Here is a 24,116-nt window from a genome sequence, read left to right as displayed (position 1 = left end):
AGGCAACCAAAATAAAATATACAGATATACAATACAACAATTAGTTGATGATTGAGGCTCCACTGTCTATGTATTTTAATCACAAATGTTTAGCAAATTGTTGATGCTTCTGTAGCCACAAAAGCACACAAAAGAATTGATTACAAAAATTTGTCAAGGAGAGACAATAACTGGTCAAGGCGAGACAAAAATTCGTCAAATCATTAATTTTAACAAGAATGCTGTAAGGATTACACAGGCCAAATTTGGAAATAAAGAATCTTTAGTGAATGAGAAGAAATCTAATATTTTGCAGATTAATGTAAAGAATCAATTGATTTTAGCAGCTAAGTCTTAAGATACAAATCTGACTTTTAATTTTATAATTGTTTGGCATTGTATTTTCTAATGTTTAAGATACAAACCTGACTCTAGTTTTATTATCTACATGATTTTTTACTTTCAGTTCGCCGTCTTTCTGTAACCTCCCATAATCCTTTAATGTGGTGTTAGGAGGCTGAAAAATAAATACAGTAATATAAGCAATGACTGTGGTAGATCTATATTACTTTGTTCTTAATTTTGATCTCAACAAACAAATTTGGATACAGACTTCCAGCAGGGGTTCAACCCCTTTTCATCTATTCATATCTATTGATTTTTGAGAAAATCCATACCCATACATATTTTTCCTGCCTTTCAGATAGACATACAATCTATATGTGACATCTTAATTAGATGTTCACCACACGGGATCATTAAGATTAACAAGAAGTAATTGTAACAGGATGCTGTTACGAAGTCTCCCAAACAAAGCCCCCATAACTCGCCATTCATATATATGGTCCCACGTTCATTTGATTTGATTTTTTGTCCCATACAAGAATATATATGGCTTACGAGTAGGGATCTCCACCATTTACAAGTATTCAAACAGGAAGGGGTGGTGATGACCCCCAGGAAATTTACCTACATTTCATTTGATTTGTTTTATTGTCCCCTACAAGAATGTATATGGTTTAAGGGTGGGGATCTGGACCGTTTACAAGATAATAGCACATTCTCAAATTGAACGGGGTGGGGTTACCCCCAGGAACTTCCCTTCAATTTTATTTGATTAGCTTAATTGTCCCATACAAGAATATATATGGTTTATGGGTGGGGATGTTGACCGTTAACAAGTTTTCAAACAAGAGGGGGTGGGGTGACCCCCTTTGGACTTCCCTCTTATTTCATTTCATTTGTTTTATTGTCCCCTACAAGAATATATATGGTTTAGGGGTGGGGATGTTGACCATTTACAAGTTTTCAAACAAGAGGGGGTAGGGTAACCCCCTCCTGACTTCCCTTTTATTTCATTTCATTTGTTTTATTGTTCCCTACAAGAATATATATGGTTTAGGGGTGGGGATGTTGACCGTTTACAAGTTTTCAAATAAGAGGGGGTGGGGTGACCCCCTAGGGACTTCCCTTTAATTTAATTTCATTTGTTTTATTGTCCCCTACAAGAATATATATGGTTTAGGGGTGGGGATCTGGACCGTTTACACGATAATAGCACATTCTCAAATTGAACGGGGTGGGGATGACCCCTGGGGACCTCCCTTTAATTTCATTTGATTTGTTTCATCGTCCCATTTAAGAATATATATGGTTTAGGGGTGGGGATCTGGACCATTTACAAGATATAAGCATATTCTCAAATTGAAGGGGGTGGGGATGAACTCCCAGGGACTCCCCCTATATTTCATGTGATTTGTTTAATTGTCCTATAATCAATTCTGAAGACTGCATGCATCTATCACTTACAGTTTTCAAGTTATATTCATTTGAAAATTTTAGAAAATAAAATCCCATAGGGTTCTATAGTTAACCCCTCCCTCCTTTCTACCCCCCAAAATACCCCTTAATAGACCCCAATGCACAAACGAAAGATTGATGACTCACCTAGACATATTAGTCTAGCATTTTATGAAATTCTAGGTCAATCTGACAAGCGGTTTTGGAGAAACGCTGCGGACAAGTTCATTTTTTAAAGTGGCGGAAGAAGAGGAAGAAGAAGAATAACTAGAATTGCCATTGCAAGCAATAGCGGATGTCACCCTTCCCCCTATTGCCACTAAGCGGCAGCCATTTCAAACTTGTTGAGCAGTAAATGCACAAATATGCATGGCTATTCATCTTTTTGTAAATTCCCAGTATACTGAGAGCATTTTAAAGTATTTCACATTTATACCGTTTCCATGGCAACGGCAGCCATTTTGAAAATTTCAAAGTCAGAAGTCTCATCTTTACTTGTCAGTTACCATTAATATCAAATTTCATTAAGTTAAAACCATTTTGAAAATTTTTGACATTTTTGCAGTTTCCATGGCAACCGTGGCCATTTTGGAAATTCCAACTTCAAAAGTCATATGTAGACACGACAGTTAACAATCATATCAAGTTTCATCAATTTTGAAGCATTCTGAAATTTTTGCTCCTGTATCCATGGTAACAGTAGTTCCAATGATTGTCAAAATCATACAAAACCTGTATATAGTGGACAACTATATTGTATAAAAATTTCATGATTTTAAGTTCAAGCATACCAAAGTTATTCACCAAACCTGGAAGTTTTTAGAGCATTTTGACCTGCAGTTTCCATGGCAATGGTGGCCATTTTGGAAATTCCAACTTCAAAAGTCTTATGTTGACTTGACAGTCAACAAATATAGTAAGTTTCATCAATTTTGGAGCATTTTGAAATTTTTGAAATTTTTGACATTTTGGCTGGTTTCTATGGTAACAGATACCATTCCAAATTTCTAATGGCAGATACCACATTGGTACATGGGAGGGAACATACCATCAAAGTTTCAATGGATTTGACCTACCATTTTAAGAAAGTAAATGCCACTTTAAGGTTTTTGAAGCATTTTCACCATTTTTTACTTGTTTCCATGGTAACGGCAGACATTTTTGAAATTCTAACGCCAAATTGCACATCTTCCAATGTTGCTCATCGTTACTGTGGAGTTTTATTAAATTTGGAGCATTTTGATATTTTGGAAATTTTTGGTGTAGTTTCCATGGCAACATGATAGTTCCAATGATTGCCAAAATCATCCAAAACCAGTATATGCCCGGCACCTACATTGTATTAAAATATAATGATTCTAAGTTAAAGCAACTCCAAATAATTCATTAAAACCCAAAACTGGAATTTTTCACAATTGTTCCGTTTCCATGGTAACGGTAGCCATTTTTATGGTCTTAAGACCTTCTGCAACCCGGAATTTTGTGTTCCTCATTATAGTTAACTATCATTAAGATTGGTTCCATTGGCTCCGAGAAAACTGCCGGACAAAATAGGTGGAAGAAAAATAATAATAATACAGAAAAAGAAACAGAGGAAAAGCAATATGTCACCCGACATTGTCGATCGGGTGACATAATAAAAATAATAAGAACTGAGCAAAAACAATAAGTCTCCAAACTTTGTTTGGGAGACTTAATTACACACAAAATTGTGTTCAACTGATATAGTACAGCGATTTTACAGGTATCTTTGCAGAAGATGAACATTAGTGACCCATTGACAAATAAATTGCTACCCATTGTTATATAACATCATTGAAATTGCAACCCATTGCTAGGTTCCAAAAAAAAATAACCTATACCAGTCTCACATCAGTGTATACCTTTATTTTGACAATCATTTTTTTTTCAATTCTTGGAGACATTGAGCATGTTTTTCTATTACATTCATAAATAAAAGTAGTAATAGATTTTTACTGCTTACTTAAAATACTTACCATTTGAAGATCACCAATACTGAAATAGACATGAACTGCTATTACATATTTTTTAACATAAATTTCTATTAAAAATCATAGTTTTTTAAAAATCTTTTTCCATACAAATTGTGTGGGTAATTTGGGATGCTATTAAATAATTAGTTAACCACAATGGGCTGGTTTTGGGATGCTTTTAAAATAACAAGAAAACTACAATGTGCTATCCATTTTTTTCACAAGATAACATTAATACATAAAGTTCCCTTTAACAAAATGAACAATGGACAATGCATGATTAAGACATCACATACTTGCCACTATTTCTACTTCAGGGATTTTAATTTCCGTTTACCTTGTTCTGAAGACATAGATCTAATTAGCAAAAGATGTCAACTAATAAAACTTCAAGTTGACTTAAATGTTGTTTTCAAATTAGCAATTTTGTTCAAGTAAAAGCCATTAATTTACTAACCTGTTTTGAATTTCTTGTATTAATTGTAAGGTTTCGTTGTCACGTTTCACCTCATTTACATATAAGGAGAGATCCTAAAATATTCAAGTTAAAATAAGAAAATATTTATTACAAGTTTAGGGTATTAAAGAATGCAGTGGTGGATCTGCAAAATTTCATAAGGAGGGGCCAACTGACTGCCAAAGAGGGGGACTGTTTCAGTCATGCTTCAGTGATTCCCTATATAAACAACCAATTTTTTCCCAGAAAAGGGGGGGGGGGGGCCCTTTAAATCTGCCTGTCCACTTTACATGTTTTAATCAATCAACAGCTTTTTCCTAGACTATTCATTCATGACAATACAAATTCTATAAAAAATAATTTGAAAATTTTCACAATTATACATTACTTTCACATGAAAAGTCTAAAAATAACTATTTTTGACAAAAAGGTCTTCTCATTGAAATGTCGTACAGACACTGAGCTGGATTTGTTTAAATGATTTGATAAATCAAACATTTCTTGAAAAGTTGCCATTTAAAAAAAATGCTATTTCATTTTTTTTTTATATATACAATGGACAACATCTGAAATGAAGTAGGAAATACTATTGTGACAACAATGAGTACCTTCAATAAATTCTAATGAGAATTAAAAGCAAATCAAGTGCTAGGGCCATATAACCAATGAGTTAGCTATAAAATGTTTACTACTGTTTAGCCCTGCTAATACTATATCCCTGTAGTTCATATCATATATAGAACTTGGTCCAATTCACCAAGCAATTATAAGACATATATTCTGTACACCAAAATACCTTTTTAAACATAGTATCAAAGTTTTCAAGTTAGTTGTTCATGATTTATTTCATAATCAAATGATTAAGTTTATAATTAAAAAGTGTGAGTTGCATATATAAACCTAACCCCCCCCCCCCCCAAAAAAAAAAATTAATATATCTATATACACATATAAAAGTTTTGAAAAGATTCAAACATTTAAAAAGTTGATATAACTTACATACCTCATAGAAAAATATATCAAACAATCTAGAGATTATGTTAATACACAAATATTCTCACTTGAATCATTTCAATTTTTTTATGCTGGGCCCTTTTATTGCGGACTATACAGTATGGGTTTTTCTCATTGTTGAAGGCTGTACAATGGACTATCATTGCTTTTAATACCACTTCATTTCAACACTGGTGGATAGCTGTCTCATTGGAAATAATACCAGATCTCCTCATTTTGAAAATGATATATTACAAAAAATAATTTTGATGAAAACGTTTTACCATCATTGCTTCTAAAGCTCTTTCCAGTCGTTCCTTCTCTTCAGAACCTTTCTCTGTACTTTTTATTAGTTCCTGTAACATAAAATTGTTTATTAAAAAAAAACCAGTTTATTTACATACAAAGGATTTACTTATATAATGTTGACTATTATATACAGCCATTTTTTGGACAATTCTTACTGAAAATATGGTTAACCAGATGCTCCGCAGGGCGTAGCTTTATACGACCGCAGAGGTTGAACCCTGAACGGTTGGGGCAAGTATGGACACAACATTCAAGCTGGATTCAGCTCTAAATTTGGATTGTGATTAAATAGTTGACACAGCATAGGTTTCTGACACAGAATGAATGTGTTCTAATGAACTTAAAATTTTTGTTTTCTCTTAGAGCAATTCACTATGCTGTTGAATATTAATCCTCTCAAAAAAATGTTTGAAGAAATTTTCTTTTTTATTTATGATATTTCAAATGAGAAAAATTGAACCCAATTTTTTTAATCACATCCCCCTTTCCCTTATTCCAAAACTAATCTCAATTAAAATTTCTAATGGAGTTTGCAACAATAACTACTCATTTAAATACATCATAAAATATTAAGATGTAAAAAAACTGCTTGTTATCACTGAATGGTAAAGATTATTTTAATTTATCAGTTGGTAGTAAAAAGTGAATATACATTGTATATTGTATATAACAAAGATTTAAGTTGATTCTGGACAAAGAAAGATAACTCTAATTAAAAAAAATTTGCTATTTCACAATATTGTGCAATTAGATATTTCTTGCCATTGCGCAATACTGTGCAATTGAAAAGACTTGCTATTGCACAATACTTAATATAATAATTTTAGATCCTGATTTGGACCAACTTGAAAACTGGGCCCATAATAAAAAATCTAAGTACATTTTTGGATTCAGCATATCAAAGAACCCCAAGATTTCAATTTTTGTTAAAATCAGACTAAGTTTAATTTTGGACCCTTTGGACTTTAGTGTAGACCAATTTGAAAACAGGACCAAAAATGAAGAATCTACATACACAGTTAGATTTGGTATATCAAAGAACCCCATTTATTCAATTTTTGATGAAATCAAACAAAGTTTAATTTTGGACCCCGATTTGGACCAACTTGAAAACTGGGCCAATAATCAAGAATCTAAGTACATTTTTAGATTCAGCATATCAAAGAACCTAACTGATTCATTTTTTGTCAAAATCAAACTAAGTTTAATTTTGGGACCCTTTGGACCTTAATGTACCGTAGACCAATTTGAAAACGGGACCAAAATTTAAGAATCTACATACACAGTCATGACAGTTAGATTCGGCATATCAAAGAACCCCAATTATTCAATTTTGATGAAATCAAACAAAGTTTAATTTTGGACCCTTTGGGCCCCTTATTATGTTGGGACCAAAACTCCCAAAATCAATCCCAACCGTTCTTTTGTGGTCATTTACTTATACTAACGTTATGGTGCGAAAACCAAGAAAAATGCTTATTTGGGTCCCTTTTTGGCCCCTAATTCCTAAACTGTTGGGACCTAAACTCCCAAAATCAATAACAACCTTCCTTTTGTAGTCATTAACATTGTGTTTAAATTTCATTGATTTCTATTTACTTAAACTAAAGTTATTGTGCGAAAACCAAGAATAATGCTTATTTGGGCCCTTTTTTGGCCCCTAATTCCTAAACTGTTGAAACAAAAACTCCCAAAATCAATCCCAACCGTTCTTTTGTGGTCATAAACCTTGTGTCAAAATTTCATAGATTTCTATTAACTTAAACTAAAGTTATAGTGCGAAAACCAAGAAATGCTTATTTGGGCCCTTTTTGGCCCCTAATTCCTAAAATGTTGGGACCAAAACTCCCAAAATCAATACCAACCTTCCTTTTGTAGTCATTAACATTGTGTTTAAATTTCATTGATTTCTATTTACTTAAACTAATGTTATTGTGCGAAAACCAAGAATAATGCTTATTTGGGCCCTTTTTTGGCCCCTAATTCCTAAACTGTTGAGACCAAAACTCCCAAAATCAATCCCAACCGTTCTTTTGTGGTCATAAACCTTGTGTCAAAATTTCATAGATTTCTATTAACTTAAACTAAAGTTATAGTGCGAAAACCAAGAATAATGCTTATTTGGGCCTTTTTTTGGCCCCTAATTCCTAAACTGTTGAGACCAAAACTCCCAAAATCAATCCCAACCGTTCTTTTGTGGTCATAAACCTTGTGTTAAAATTTCATAGATTTCCATTCACTTTTACTAAAGTTAGAGTGCGAAAACTAAAAGTATTCGGACGACGACGACGCAGACGACGACGCCAACGTGATAGCAATATACGACGAAAATTTTTTCAAATTTTGCGGTCGTATAAAAATTAATAAAATATAATACTTTTGAAGCTATCAACATTGTCTTAAACAAAAAGAAGACAGAATGGTTGTCAAGTTCTAAATATTGGTTATATCATATATTACAAAGTCTACTTTTAAGGGCCAAATTAATAACAATTTTTTTTTTAAATTACCCGTAATAATAGATGATATTTGAGAACTCTCTGCATTGGTACATGTAGAAGATCACGTAATCTAAATTTCCCTTCATTTGCTCTTTTTTCACAGGCCTGAAAAATAAAATGAAAATAGTCACATATTTTATACTTCAAGAGAAATGGTTCATGTAGACAAATCTTACTTAATACTGCAAACAATTCTTTCCAAGACTTTTCATGCTTAACATTATTGCTATAAAGGAACTTTTTGTGAACCGCATGCTACACTGCTACCATGGATCTGTTATCACAGAGCATATTCCAAGTCATCAACACTCTTCTCATTGTATTGCGAACACAGAATAAGATGCTAGAGAAGTTAAAAGTTTATTAACAGTTTAAACATCCAATTGTTTCATTGGCAGATTGTATGTATATTTTAACAATTAGTTTTCTCGTTGTTAACACAGAATAAGATGCTGATAATGTTAACAGTTTATTAAGAGCTGTTTCATTGACAGATTGTATGTATATTTTTGTTATTACCCCACCTGGGTAATACTTTGCCAACCCTTGGCAGATTGTATGTATATTTCTATTATTACCCCACCTGGGTAATACTTTGCCAACCCTTGGCAGATTGTATGTATATTTCTATTATTACCCCACCTGGGTAATACTTTGCCAACCCTTGGCAGATTGTATGTATATTTCTATTATTACCCCACCTGGGTAATACTTTGCCAACCCTTGGCAGATTGTTTATATATTTCTATTATTACCCCACCTGGGTAATACTTTGCCAACCCTTGGCAGATTGTATGTATATTTCTATTATTACCCCACCTGGGTAATACTTTGCCAACCCTTGGCAGATTGTATGTATATTTCTATTATTACCCCACCTGGGTAATACTTTGCCAACCCTTGGCAGATTGTTTATATATTTCTATTATTACCCCACCTGGGTAATACTTTGCCAACCCTTGGCAGATTGTATGTATATTTCTATTATTACCCCACCTGGGTAATACTTTGCCAACCATTGGCAGATTGTATGTATATTTTGACAATTAGTTCCTGTTGTATTATAAACAAAGAATAAGTTGCCTGAAATGCTATGTTTATCAACAGTTAATATATCCAATTATCATATTGGCAGATGTTTTGTATATTTTGACAATTGGGTTCTTTTGTATTGTAAACAAAGAGTAAGATGCTAACCAGGTGCTCTTGAAACTAGAAAAATGCTTGTTTTGACCCCTTCTTGGCCCTTAATTCCTAAACTTTGGCCCCATAACCCCTAAAATGAATCTAAACCTTCTACTTGTGGTTTAAAACATTGCGGTATGATTTCAGAGCAATTGAAATACTTCTACACAAGTTATTATCCTGAAACTAGAAAAATGCTTGTTTTGGGCCCCTAATTCATAATTGGTTTGGACCATCATCCCCAAAATCAATCCCAACCTTCCTTTTGTGGTATTGAACCTTCTGAAAAAATGTCATGAAGATCTATTTACTTAAACTAAAGTTATTATTCGGAAACCAATGTGTCTTCAGACGACGACGCAGACGACGACATCATACCATTATACGATCCCAAAATTTTTTTGGGGTCGTATAAAAATGCTAACAGTTTATTTATCTAATTATATCATTGCACATTGTAAACAAAAGATTTTTACAATTAGTTCTCTCGTTGACAGATTTGTTACAGCAATCCTTTTCGGGGAGGAATAGACTTACCTCTACCTGTAGTCGTATTGATTCTGATCGTTTTAACACATCGTCAATCCTTTCTTGTGCCTTTGGTAAATTAGAACAATAATCACCATATACTAAGAGTTTTGTTTTGTATTTACAAAAAACGTCCTCCAACCTTGGTTTTCCAAGTAATATAGCATTTTGTATCTCTTTTTGAAACACTTCATGAACTCGTAATAATTTCTGAAAAAGATCAATGTATATATGTTAAATATTAAATATGATAATGAAAGCACTTCTGAAATACTTTTGTATTTACAACACAAACAGCAAAACTGACCATTTTTAATCAAGCCTTACAATAATTTTGTATTCATAAAACGCATGAGTAAATAGGAACAGCATCTTTAGCTAAATAGTAATTCACTGTTTTATTGTACAATCATTTACATAAATAAATACAATATATATATTCACAATTTTCATTATTGTACTAGAATATTTCAGATCATATATTTATATATGCTGCTCAAGTTTAAAAAATCTAAATATTTAAGAAAATAAGATTGTATAAATTGTGTATCATTTGATTGATAGATTTTTTGTGTTTTAAAGTCACTTTCAACATTTCAGCTATTTAATGGCAACCAGATTTTATGGTTTGAGGAAGCCAGAGTGCAGTGTGAGAACAGCGACCTTGGGAAGGAAAACTGGCAATCCTGATTAATTATGATTGAAATCAAATGCACCTGCTATGTGCAAGGCTCAAACTCCAAACCTAGTGGTACCAATAAGATGGTGGCAGTTGTGTATCATGCATGTTTGTTAAGGTATATAATAAATTTAACTTTTTGTTTTTTTGTTTTTTTATCAAGTCAAAGTATGTTCTTCCTTTGTTTATTATGAAGATAAGGAAGTAACATACTTTGAAACAAGTCCAGTCTTTTACTTATCCCTAAATTACATTTACAATTAGAGTATTCAGTAGATAGTAATTCTTACCTCTATATGGTTAAATATAATATTTCTGTCATCAGGTGGTATTACATCTTTTAAAGGTTTTATAAAATGCTGAAAAGACACAATTTAACATGAAGATATCATTTGGTATAAAAAAAACAATACAAAAAGATTAAAAAAGATGTAATAATGTACAATTAAAAAAAAAATAGGCCACACTCTTTATCTTCTATATCAAAAATGAAGTATGGGAGGTTATCCCAATCTGTGTATCAAATAGACTCATTGGATATTCACCATTATCTTTTCTACTCATAAAAATCTTGAAAATTAGTTGCTTGACATGCAGTAGTTGTTTTTTGTCATTCATTTTCAATACAAATTTTTTTTTTATGTTTTTCACTTTTAATATAGTTGTTTTTTTGTCATCCATTGTCAACATAGTTGTATTTTTGTTATCCATTGTCAACATAGGGACAATTGTAAGAGAGTTACAAATCTTTATTTCAAAATTAACTGGTTTCAGATTCTCGGCTTTGTGTCATTTACCTCATACCATTTTTGCATCAACCACAACAACTACTTGTATTGAGACATAAACAACTGTAATCTCTATAGTAATCAAGCTTGTTATGTCTTGAACAAACTTGGACAAAAATATAGAGAACAATTCCTGTCCATTTAACCTTGCCAACACAACCAAGCCTAACTGTGCTTACTATATTGCCAAGGCAACAATGGATGAGTTGTCATGATGTCAAACAAATATGGCTGTCATGAGATATAAAACCTTTTACTTTTTCATCACTAACCAGACTGGTAAATTTTTAAAGACAACACAGCGGACAAAACAAATTTCATTTTTTTTTACCTTATATCATCAAGAACAGCCAATAGAGACTGCCTGTTTGGTATATGTAATTGAATAAAAAATTTGCACCACTTCTTCTAATGGATTTTTTCCTCGCTCAAGTCCCGAATGGATAGATGATGATAAATATTGGATAAAGCACATATATGATACTATAACCAAGAATGTGTTCATACACGGATGCCCTACTTTGACTATCTATGTTCAGTGGACCATGAAAACTCCATTTTGGCATTTAAGGAGGCTCGCGGGTATAAGATTTTCAGAAAAAATTTGAACATTAATTTTTCATTACAAATTTAATTATTACCTTTAGCAGTTGTTACTTTATCATATGGTACAAAAATCATTCCAAAAAATCAATTCGTGTAGGCCCCAGGTGACTTTTAAAATGTAGATACAATTGAAAAGGCTCCAAATTATCTCCCTTTGGTGAAAAAATGCCATTTTTTGGCATTCAAATTGAAATATCTTTTTTAACTCATCGGTGATCTATATTTTTTATTGTTGTTTCAAATAAGCTGTACGTAAACTAAATAAATGTAAAAGTTAAGCGATTTCTGTAATTCAGTTCTTTTTTTATTTCGATATTACCGCTTTTTCTTGTATTAGTTCAACAGAAAAAAGGACATTAACAAAAATGTATGCTTCTATCGAAGACGGATTGTGAGCGTAAATGAACGGTGATCCCATTTTTTATTTCATTTTTCTGTTAAGTATAAGATAAAGTTCTTTTATAGAAAAATATAAAGAAATCCTATATTAAATTTTAAAAAAAATTATTTAGACCCGCGAGCCCCGTTAAATTAGAAAGATCATATCATAGGGAACATGTGTACTAAGTTTCAAGTTGATTGGACTTCAACTTCTTTAAAAACTACCTTGACCAAAAACTTTAACCTGAAGTGGGACAGATGGATGGACGAACGAACAGACCCACAGACCAGAAAACATAAAATATAATGCCCCTCTACTATCGTAGATTGAGCATAAAAAATAATGCCCCTCTACTATCATAGGTGGGGCATAAAAAACAAACAATGATGGATTGATTTTTGGTGTTTTAACATTCTATCAACACTGTTGGTTATTTCGTGGTGGCAGAAAGAGTACCAAGAGGGAACTACTGATCTTCAGATTCAATTCTAGTCAATGAAGATTAGAGTCAAAGGCAACCTGCCACTGGCTGGGACTAGAACTCACAACCTCAGGGACATCAGGCTAGTGGTACAGTAGTTAAACAAATTAGACCACTCTGCCAACAAGGCCCAATAAATAAACAAGATCTAAACACTGTTTCCATAAGTTTTACATTAATTAAATTAAAAAGAATTTACCTGGTACATCATGCGTAGTGCATCAACGTAATTCTTTTCTGTGTCATATAATTCTTTGATGCAGAAATCTCTTTTTGTGGTTGGAGGAGGCAATTCTGAAACCTGAAGCAAATCAATATAACAATTGAGGAATTTCCAAAATTATTATTAGTTTATGTGCCTTCATATGTTGTCAATGGTTCTTTTACTCAGGTTTTAAAACAAGAATGTGTCCTAAGTACACGGATGCCCCACTCACACTATCATTTTCCATGTTCAATGGACCATGAAATTGGATAAAAAATATAATTAGGCATTAAAATTAGAAAGATAATATCATAGGGAACATGTGTACTAAGTATCAAGTTGATTGGACTTCAACTTCATCAAAAACTACCTTGACCAAAAACTTTAACCTGAAACATGCACTTTCATTTTCTATGTTCAGTGGACCGTGAAATTGGGGTCAAAAGTTTAATTTGGCTTTAAAATTAGAAAGATCATATCATAAGGAACATGTGTACTAAGTTTCAAGTTGATTGGACTTCAACTTCATCAAAAACTACCTTGACCAAAAACTTTAACCTGAAACATGCACTTTCATTTTCTATGTTCAGTGGACCGTGAAATTGGGGTCAAAAGTTTAATTTGGCTTTAAAATTAGAAAGATCATATCATAAGGAACATGTGTACTAAGTTTCAAGTTGATTGGACTTCAACTTCATCAAAAACTACCTTGACCAAAAACTTTAACCTGAAAAACTTTAACCTGAAACATGCACTTTCATTTTCTATGTTCAGTGGACCGTGAAATTGGGGTCAAAAGTTTAATTTGGCTTTAAAATTAGAAAGATCATATCATAAGGAACATGTGTACTAAGTTTCAAGTTGATTGGACTTCAACTTCATCAAAAACTACCTTGACCAAAAACTTTAACCTGAAAAACTTTAACCTGAAACATGCACTTTCATTTTCTATGTTCAGTGGACCGTGAAAATGGGGTTAAATCTCTAATTTGGAATTAAAATTAGAAAGATCATATCATACAGAACATATATACTAAGTTTCAAGTTGATTAGACTCCAACTTCATCAAAAACTACCTCGACCAAAAACTTTAACCTGAAGCGGGACAGACGGACGAACGGACGAACGAACGGACGAACGAACAGACGGACGAACGGACGCACAGACCAGAAAACATAATACCCATAAATGGGGCATAATTACTCAAAATTAACAAGTTTGAGGTTTACTTAACAGAATTAAATATACACTCCTAATATTAAACTTTTTTTTTTAAAATTTTATTCAAAGATGAAGCTGTTTTTATGTATCATTTATTGGACTTTGCTAATTTGCTTTGCAGATTGCATTTCAAATTTGCTGAATCTTTACCATGATATCTGACATATGAAAATAATTAAAAGTAGCTTATTATAAAATATTATAATCAGACAACATAAACTTAATAGAAACTAATACATGTAGCATTTCTACTATATTTTCTTCCAGTAGTAAAAATATTAACACAAGCAAAAAAGACGAAAATTAACATGCATAAAACTATTTACATTTTTGTTATTAACCAGTCAACATATTTTGCATTACCTCTAGGATGCAGTGTTTACCTTTAAGTTTAATGTTATTGTAGTAAAATATAATCCTGGGTTATATTTTTGTTTCTGACCTGGTTTTATCAATTGTTTTTTTTTTCAAATTGAGGTAAATCAAGGTTAAATTAGAATCCTTTAACCAAGGATTTAACAATAGGTTAAATTTTAACCATTGGTGACAAAATGAAACCTTAAGGTTAACAAAAAGGTCCATGTGTTTAAATGAAAACTGTATTTTACACTTTATCTCTGCTTACCTGTAATAGCAATATTCAAATGCCTAGTCTATCAACAATTTTCAAAGAAATTATTTTTATTACTCTTATAATAACATTACAAGTATGTTACATTTGAAAACATAATTCTAATTTGTAAACCACAATGGTGACACACTCCAATATCAAATCTTATTTCTGTATATAAAAAACAAAGCAAATTAAAACAAACAAAAAGCTTGATATAACTCTTTGATCTATATATGTATGTAGCATATAAATTTAATAATAAGAATTGAATGCTTCTTTTCATAATTTTAGAAAGGTTGTCAAGAGTTGATCATGCAGACATTTTGAGTGTGAACCGCTTCCACAATTCATTCAAATGCGATCCTGTCAACGCCGTATAAAAAGAAGCATTTGATTCTTAACCAATTTGCGATTTTTAAAAATTGCTTGATCAGTGCTTACTCTAGATTCTCTGTGCTTTTTTCTAGAACAAAGATCTTCGTAAATTTCTTCGTCATCCTCTTGATAAACTTTATCATATATTTCTTCATTGTCATCCAAATCATTTTCACTATATAATAATAAAACAAAAAAACATGCTTCAACTAAAGGATAAATCACAACATACAAATAAAATGACAACACACAAATACTGATATTGTTTGTACAACACAAGGGAGACAATTATGTTCTTGCTAAGGGTAGATAATATCTGTCTGGGTTAAGACAAACACATTGGGCACTTTTCTGTTTGCATCTGTATAGCATGAAACATGGTGTATGTAAGTGTTAAGTTAAACATACATTTTCAACTTATTTTGCCAAATAAATAATTGAAACATAATTTTGATGTTCTAAATTTTAAATTTTAAGTTTTTTAGCACTTCTTAAAGACTTATTAAGAAAAAATATTTTAGAAAACATTTATTTAAATTTTGAGAAAATTGTTGTCATCAGTTTTGCTCAAAAAATTATTAGGATTTCATTTTGGAAAATAAGAGGCTGTGTCATAAACATTGCTTTGCAAATCTGCTATAAAATGCACTCTAGTGTTGTTTGAGATTTAGTTTACTCTCCTGTGGGATAAAACAGACAGAAATCATCTCCCAAAATTTCTTGTCATATTTTCTTTCTTATATATATATATATATCCCTGTTTTCAAAAACATTTAATTACTAAAATCTGTTCATACACATCTAAACAGCATGCTCTGTAAGAAAAACTATTAAGATGCAAACTGAAACTAAAAAACTTCATATCACATAAACTTAAAAATTTCCATCTGACAAATCAAATCATAACTATAGCTATTCAGGTTTTGCTTGATTAACATGCTTTTAGTTTATGGCCATAGTTTAATTAACTAAAATAATCAAGCTCCCCCTACAAAAAAAGAATAAAAGGGGCTTGAAATTACAATTTTTAAAAAGATTTAATGAAAAATACAAGTACACAGAAAGGCAAAAACATCATGTTGTCTAAATATTGGGTCCATGTCCTCTCATGGAAAAATCCATCAAACACAAATAGTCAGCAAAACCTGAAGAACTGTTGAAAGTATCTTTAAAGCTTATCTTTGAAAATGGTTCAAATATACAAAGCAATTTTTAGATCAAAACATGTGCACTTGAAAACTACTTTTCTCTCAGCTGATTTTTTTTAATTTGTATTTTACTTAGTTCTTTTTTAAAATTTGTTCAGCAGCGCAATAAATATTGCTCAGGTGAAAATTTTTGGTTCAGGTGACTTTGATTTAACCAAAGTTCTGTCAACAAAATTTTGGTTTTAATACCTAATATAACAGCAGCTCTTCTTGAAATTAAATAGATTTAACCATCTCTTAAATTTGGTTTGGAATCATTTCACACAAATAACACATGGTAAACCTAAAGAACATTTCCTCCTATTTCCAAAAGATAAACTCTCTAATGATACAAATTAAATAAAACTAGATAAAACTACAACAACAAATCTGTCTTTCTGGGTACAACTAAATCCATGCTTTCAACAACATCTATCATCAGCAGTCACATGACTACCACATGACCAATACCTGTGAAGAATGTTTAACAGAACAGATTTCAACATATATTTTTTCTTCCTGGTCGCCCGTTTGGAATTCTGCTTCATCTGGCATGTCATGATCCCTGTAACAGGCACACATTCAATTTTACTCTCAATAGAGAAAAACATTTTAACTCCCCCTTTTTTGGCCTAGACTTTTAAACTACTATGGTCTTGTTAGGTTGCGGTCACTCTATAACTCTATGGTTTGTATTCTGACTCAAATGGAGATACTCATTGCAGTTATAATGCAGGGAAATGTAGGTAAAGATGATTTTACTTAATTATAAAGAAGTGTCTTATGCAAAATGTTTCATCCAACCCAAAATGGAATTATGCCATCAACATGAAAAAAATGCAGGTCATTTCTAAAATTTAAGATGGAGAAAATACTATGCATCTACTGACTTTCTTATACAAACCCTTTATAACTGGTACAATAATTGGATCTAGACTTAACAGATCATTCATGTATGAAATGTAGGGCCAAAAGACTTAATTTTTAATGCATATGATGTGTAACTGAAAAAAAAATATGATCATTAAGAAATAAACTTGAAATCAATTAAACACTTGCTATTTCCTATTTCCATCTCTTCAGAATGAGGAACAGGACATTTAATAAAGAAAGAAAAAAAAGGATTAAGGATGACAAAATTCAAAATGGAATCATTGAAACTACACTAATAATGTATTTTGTCACTAAGGCACTAATCAACTGATAATTTTTTTTTATCAAAGGATGAAATTTGTGAAGTTGAATGAAACGACATCTTGTCAATCAATGAATATATATCTTGTATATATAGGCTGATTCTAATTATAAATACACTTGTTATGGTATTTTCTTTCAAAAACTAATTTTACTGAAATAAAGTCACTAAAATGATGTAAAAACAGTGAGAAACTTACATTGCCATTTCTGGTAAATGGCCGTAAATATCATCATCGTCATCTGGAACTCTTCTTGTTGACTGTCTGTGACTGGGAGCATCTGTTGGAAAACCACTACAAAAGCAAAAAAAAACATTTTTTTAAAATGAATGTCTATCCTACTCAATTTACACAATTTCCTACTGCTAATTTAAGTTATTTTTTTTTAAGTATACAATATAGATAAATAGTGCCTTCAAATAAATACAGGCATATGTTTTGGTAGAAACAAATATTATTCAAAGACAATAGTGCACATGCTGAAATGTCTCACCTGCTTCACTTTTTATCATTGCACTTTTGTTGGAGGTCTATTATACACTGTATGAAGGTTTTAACACATTTCACAGAAAGCTTATACACAGAAACAAGGAAAACACCAGGAAAAAACTATTTTTAGAATGAACAAAACAACAAAAAATAATTCATACATAGGTAATCTGATTGCCAAGACCCTTATTAGTCTTTTATAATTACATTTATATTTAGTTACGTGACCATCAGCAGTCTTCTGAGGTCATCTTGATGGATAATTAGATGGATTTCATTCATAAATATGCTCAACATGCTGATTCATGGTGAGACTCTAATCAAAGAGCAGATTGCTCTGAGGGATACGATTGCCAAATGTACGTTGATAGTGGGTCTTCCAATGGATAGAAACAAGTGCCTGTGAGCTGGATAATATTATTTTCAAAACTAGTTCAACTGCACATGTAAAATAGTTACAAAATAGCCAATCCCGGATAAAAGCGTATGAACAATGTAATAAGGCCTATTGTGTTTTATTTTTTTACTATCAATTCCAAGTTTACTTTCCACAGCAGTCACTGAGACTCAGAGTGAGAGAAGGTATTTCACTTTGTATCTTATCACCTATTTTCCTACGTTAATTCTAGGAGGAACCCCATTCCTAACTCTTTAAATATTTTAATTTCCTTTGGGTCAGTGATCATGACTCCTTTCCGTACACATTTATCGGTTTAAAATTGCGATCCTTTTTAATATAATACACTTTATTGACAGAATGAGCTAATACTCGACGTATTGTTTTGATTCAGAATTCACGGAAGTTACTTCCGAAAGGGAGACAACTCGAAATGATAATATGGAAGACTCTATTTCGCCTGAATGGGTGTTCTACGATGTGGCCTATATTCATTTTAATTTAAATGATGCATATGATTTAAAATTATGCAACAACAATAACCTTCAATAGCAGACATACATAGAAAAGATCCCATGAGTTAAAAATTAATCAATTGAGTGGGGAATCAAGAGCAACCATTCAATCGAAAACCCCTTGAAGTCAAGAAAACTTTACGCATGCACATAATTTCCAATACGAACCCTGGAGCAAGAACGTATATTAAATGTTTATTAAACGACCTAGATGTTTCTCTATTTCTTTATGGAAGTAAAATCTCAAATATCAGTTTCATAACGGTAAAATATAAGAAAAACTCCACTTCAGTTCTTATATGACAGAAATAGATTTATCGGAATTCAGAGAACTCTCGCATTTTATCAAAACTGGGAATTCCCTCTGACGTGTTTCTAAATTTGTAAAAACACAAAATATAAATACTGCTTAATTCTGATTTTCCGTGTTGTTAAAAACACATATATAAGTCAAGGGAATTATCAAACATGAAGATTATGAAAAGAACATTATAGGAAAGTTGTTAAAGTTCAATCCCTTTGTTTGTTTTTACCTTTTAAAGCAAGACAATCATAAGAATCTGATATGTTCCTTAATGTTTAGAATAAAACGATTGATGTGAGGACAATGCTCTGAGCCACCGGTATAAGTCTACAGATTGCTTGAAAGCAATCGTATCCCAATAAAAAATACATAACAGTAAGCCAATGCATTGGTAATTGTTTCATTTGGACTTTTTGTATATGTACATGTTCATACCCAACTACTTATATGATAAAATGACACTGTACTTAAATGGTAGCTCAGTAGGTCAAACATCTGAACAAAATTACAGTACAGGGAGTATGTCTATGATGTAACTAGTATTTACATAAGCTAGACTGCACCACTACTTTAAATGCGTTTATAACAAAAATTCAATAAAATCATCAAAGGATAGGTCTACTGTCTGCCAGTAAATATGCATTTTTGCAATTCTTGAGATAAAACAAAAATTACTGGTAATTAATATCTTTCACTAAAAATAGATTGGCAGTTTGAAGGAAAATACAAAATGTTAATCAACAACTTAAAGACCTTGTTTGAACTTTACAGGAACTAAATTATACAGGAAATTAACAACTTGTTCTGCAATCTATTTTAAGTCTCCTACAGGCTATGAGATAATTTGAAGACAACCTATAATTTTGAATGGGTAATAAACTTTGGCAGACTGTTAAGCCTAGGATAAACAGCTGATGTGCATAAAAGATGAAAGCATTTAAAAGAACTCTTTAAAGACAGAGCTGACACACTGAAAAAGCCTACATGTATCTAAGAATATGTGGGAATATAGAGCATAGCAATAAGGTTTATCTAAAAAAGAAAATGTGGTATGATTGCCAATGAGACAACTGTTTAAAAGAGACCAAATGACACAGGTAATTAATATTACAACTGATACTCCCAAAATGAACGTTTATCAATTAAGAGTTCAAAATACATGTATGTTTGGAGGGAGTACTAGTCTTAAGCTTAGTCAAATAAACTATCTGAAAGACTTAAATTTAAGCATTATAAAATAAACTTTATACTTCTTGTAGGTTTTCGTAACACTGAATATTTACAAGGGCTGCTTTTATTAAGCGTGTATGAATGGGTCTAGTAAGTCTCTCCCTAAACTTCGTCTAGCAGTTAAAAATAAATAAATTCTGAAGGGATTTTTTATATATAGAGAGAGCAGCTCACTTTAAATGACATTAACAAATAAATAATCAATAAAACTACCAACAACCTGTTACTTTTTAATATATATACCATTCCATAACTGTCATTAGTTTTAATTCTAGCACTGTCATAACTTCATCAATTTCTTTCAGAAAATTATGAACGATAATGGCTTTAACACAAGATGATACTAACAGTCAGTACAGCAAACATGCATGTAACACTTAGTTTAAATGGAGCATAGATTTCATCACAGTGTGAAATCTGTAATCATAATCATCATGTTAAACTGAAACTAGTAGTAGTATAATAGAAATAACAGATGGTTTTTATCTGCTTAGTGCATAACGAGTACAGCTTATACAGAAACCAAAAACTGAAAGGATATGCCCAAGAAAACACTAGGAACTGATAGTTCATTGATGGAGGGGAGTTTTTTTTTTTTAATTAATAAATTGATTTTAATAAAACAAAATGAAAAAGATAGTGAAAACTATTGTTTGCTTCAATTTGAAATTAGTAAAAGTTGAAATAAAGATGACTCAAAACTTGACAATATTCTTGTTCTTGTACATCATTGAAATATTGTATACATAAACATGAACTTATGTTCTGTTAAAAAAGCATGGATATAAAATAGTGTTATATAGAATTCCATAAACAACAAAAAACAGTATGCTATATGACAAAAGACAACTGTGGATTTCATCATAATCTATAGTTATTTTAACACTTTGAAGAATATGTTTGTAGTTGTCTCATTGGCAATAATACATGTATGGTATGTTGTAACATTACATGGTAACACTAATGTCCCTGGATAGCAGCATTGTAACGTTGTCATGATAACATTCCTATGCACCTGGTCCAAGCCAGGATCCTGTAATCCAGTATATATGGTGCGGTACTGTCTGCCATGCATACATATATATACTAAGTTTCACAATAAACCTTTGCAGTCACAGGCCTGAGGCGTATTTGTAATTAAAAATTTAAGATTCTATTGGCTAAGGTCTGCAGTAAATATTTTTACAGGCCAAAATGATGACATTTTACAAGCTGGGACAAGTAGGTCTGTGACAAGCACAATGAATGCGATGTATTTGTTTTAGTTTAGGCCTTTGATTTTCTATTTTGAATTATTTCACATGTTTGCCATACCTGATGTTTTTATGAATTACTTGACAAAATTGTAATTTGCATTTTGGTATAGAAGTTTTTTGAAATACTATTGCCCAGTATTGCCAAGTATTACCCATTTCTGGGAGTATTGCCCAGCCTGGGAAAACCCGGGTTTTCCCAGGTGGGTAATACTTTGCCAACCCTGGTTTAATGTGGCTTACTTATCATGTTGACTGCAGCAAACATAAAGTGTAAACATCACTGTGTCTTTTAAGACAAAGAAATAAGTAAATAAATAGGGAATGTGGACACAGATGATGCCCCACTTGCATATAAAGTTATAACATGACAAAACTCAAGAACTTTGAACCTAACCAAATTCATACTTGATCTGAGTTTTGGATGATAAGATAAAAGTGTATACTTTTCATAACAATTAGTTAATATTCAGTAATTTTCAATTTGTAGAGGGGCATAACTCTAGGACGGTAAAAATGATGCCACCAATATTCAAACTTGATCTGTGCTATGCCCCTGTGGTAATTAGCATTGTGTATGAGATTCATAACATTTAGTTGAGGAAAACTAAATACAGATAAAGGAAACCAATTCCGTAGGTACAGATATACAGACTGCCGGACAAGGGTAAAACTTAATGCCCCCTCCACTCTGGTAGGGGGATAAAAATTATCATTTTAGCTGGATAAGGGGATTTCAGAACCTGCTACTATCTTTAACCACACATAGTTTCCATAAAATTAAGCATTAAGCATAATTTTCAGCAACAAAGTAAAGCTCATCTGCATTTAACTGCATATCTTTGTAAACAAAAAACAATTTGCTATTCTATGAATACAAAAGCTCAATATTTTCAATATGGTTAGGTGTTCAATAAGTTATGTCAAGGACTGTTGGGCTTGCTTTACAGGACAAAATACTTGGCTCATATTATTTCATTTGTACACAGACTTGTCACTCAATAGCATTAGTAACTGTTGCAAGACACAAAACTGGAAATACAAAAGTACACTCATTTGGAATTTGGAATAGACTGTATACATGTACAATGTATTAAATTGTGATTTAGTTCAGTCATGTTAGAAAATTTTCAGTAAAACAGAGAATGCTTACATGAATAAAACATAAGAAATCATAAACTAATGAAAAGTTGAGTTTTTGAGTAACATGAAAAGGTTTAGATATTACATAGTATGTAATTGCATGTCTTCTCAAATCAAATTCAGGTACATGTATATAAGAAGTGACTTACAGTACTTTTGAACTCCTTTGTGCAATATCTGTCTTTGACAACTTTGATAGTGTGTGCAAAACCTAAAATCAAAGAAAGTTTTTTTTAGATGTCAGAACATAACTCAAAACATTTGGTTAATATTTATAACAATGGAACAGCAAAAGCCAATAGTGATTTGTAATTGAACCCAATGCATAACCAGCTTCAAATGTTAAGTATTAAAATTCATCCAAAATATTCTGGTCTAGTAACCAGTAAAAAATACCTTGTAAATCCTTTCAGTTTCAATATAATATATAGTTATCTTAAATGCCATGTGTGTAGACATGGTAGAACTACATGTAAATTCTGGTTAATACAAGTAAAAATACAAAAAAAATGACAAAAGCAGTACATGTATATCTATCATTGTCTATTATAAGAAATAACATGCAAGAAATAAAAGACAAGAAAATAAATACAAACCTTTCTGAAATCTTTCACATCAAACAAATCTGGTGGATCAAATAAATCCTGGTCCCTTAATCCAAATGCATTCTTACATGTCGCAAGGAATGTACGAATATTCTTTAGACATAAAAACTAAAAAAATAAAATATGTAGCAATGATTATTGCGTGAAAGCATGAAATGGTAAAATATTGTGAAAAAAACATTCACTAATAAATAAAATGGAATAATTAGAATGGAATTATTAGAATGGAATTATTAGAATGGAATTATTTTACCAACTCAAGGCTTATATCTTGTTATTTATAAGCAAAAGTTTAGCAAGAACTTTCAATAACAATAGCTTTAACAGAATCATTAGTTAGTACCGTATTTCCATGATTGCCTTAAACCCTTTAAGACTAACTGGGAAAACAAGAGGTTCCCAGCATCCTTTCATAAATAAGTTTCATAAAAATCTAATGAGTAAACAATTTGTGTTTACCAGGTAGATTTTACTGTCTTGTAAAATTGAGAATGGAAATGGGGAATGTGCCAAAGAGACAACAACCCGACCATAGAAAAAAAAAAACAGCAGAAGGTCACCAACAGGTCTTCAATGTAGCGAAAAATTCTGTCTTGTAGTGTACATGTCATCTCCATATTAACATGAATTAAGCTAAATTTTCTTTGATGATTTGTTTCCATTTCTAATATTTACTGGCTTTTTTAATTCATGTGTAACTA

The 24,116-nt window shown here is 31.6% G+C and overlaps 1 protein-coding gene across 22 annotated transcripts in view; it reads right to left on the bottom strand.

Moving 5' to 3' along the window:
- Positions 1-24,116, bottom strand: part of LOC139512202 (proto-oncogene vav-like) — a 54,054-nt gene that overhangs the window by 28,099 nt on the left and 1,839 nt on the right. For 20 of the 22 annotated variants that reach the window (XR_011662191.1, XR_011662192.1, XR_011662194.1 and 17 more), the window contains exons 2-13: positions 23,407-23,523; positions 22,960-23,021; positions 17,678-17,773; positions 15,163-15,271; positions 12,882-12,983; positions 10,716-10,784; positions 9,756-9,956; positions 8,043-8,138; positions 5,508-5,579; positions 4,231-4,304; positions 3,777-3,795; positions 405-496 (exon numbers count right to left, since the gene is read on the bottom strand). Coding sequence is in view for 9 of the 22 variants with exons in the window: in XM_071299615.1 (XP_071155716.1) it covers positions 405-496; positions 3,777-3,795; positions 4,231-4,304; positions 5,508-5,579; positions 8,043-8,138; positions 9,756-9,956; positions 10,716-10,784; positions 12,882-12,983; positions 15,163-15,271; positions 17,678-17,773; positions 22,960-23,021; positions 23,407-23,523 (1,109 nt within the window). In the remaining 13 variants the exon portion in view is untranslated. Of the gene's footprint in view, positions 1-404; positions 497-3,776; positions 3,796-4,230; positions 4,305-5,507; positions 5,580-8,042; positions 8,139-9,755; positions 9,957-10,715; positions 10,785-12,881; positions 12,984-15,162; positions 15,272-16,754; positions 16,849-17,677; positions 17,774-22,959; positions 23,022-23,406; positions 23,524-24,116 lie in introns of all 22 variants that reach the window. The other 2 variants (XM_071299618.1, XM_071299623.1) reach the window with 1 other exon arrangement.

Source organism: Mytilus edulis, chromosome 2 (genome assembly GCF_963676685.1).
Source record: "Mytilus edulis chromosome 2, xbMytEdul2.2, whole genome shotgun sequence".
NCBI classification, from domain to species: Eukaryota; Metazoa; Mollusca; class Bivalvia; order Mytilida; family Mytilidae; genus Mytilus; species Mytilus edulis.
Note: the sequence above shows the minus strand (reverse complement) of the source record. Positions and strands in the feature narration are given on the sequence as shown.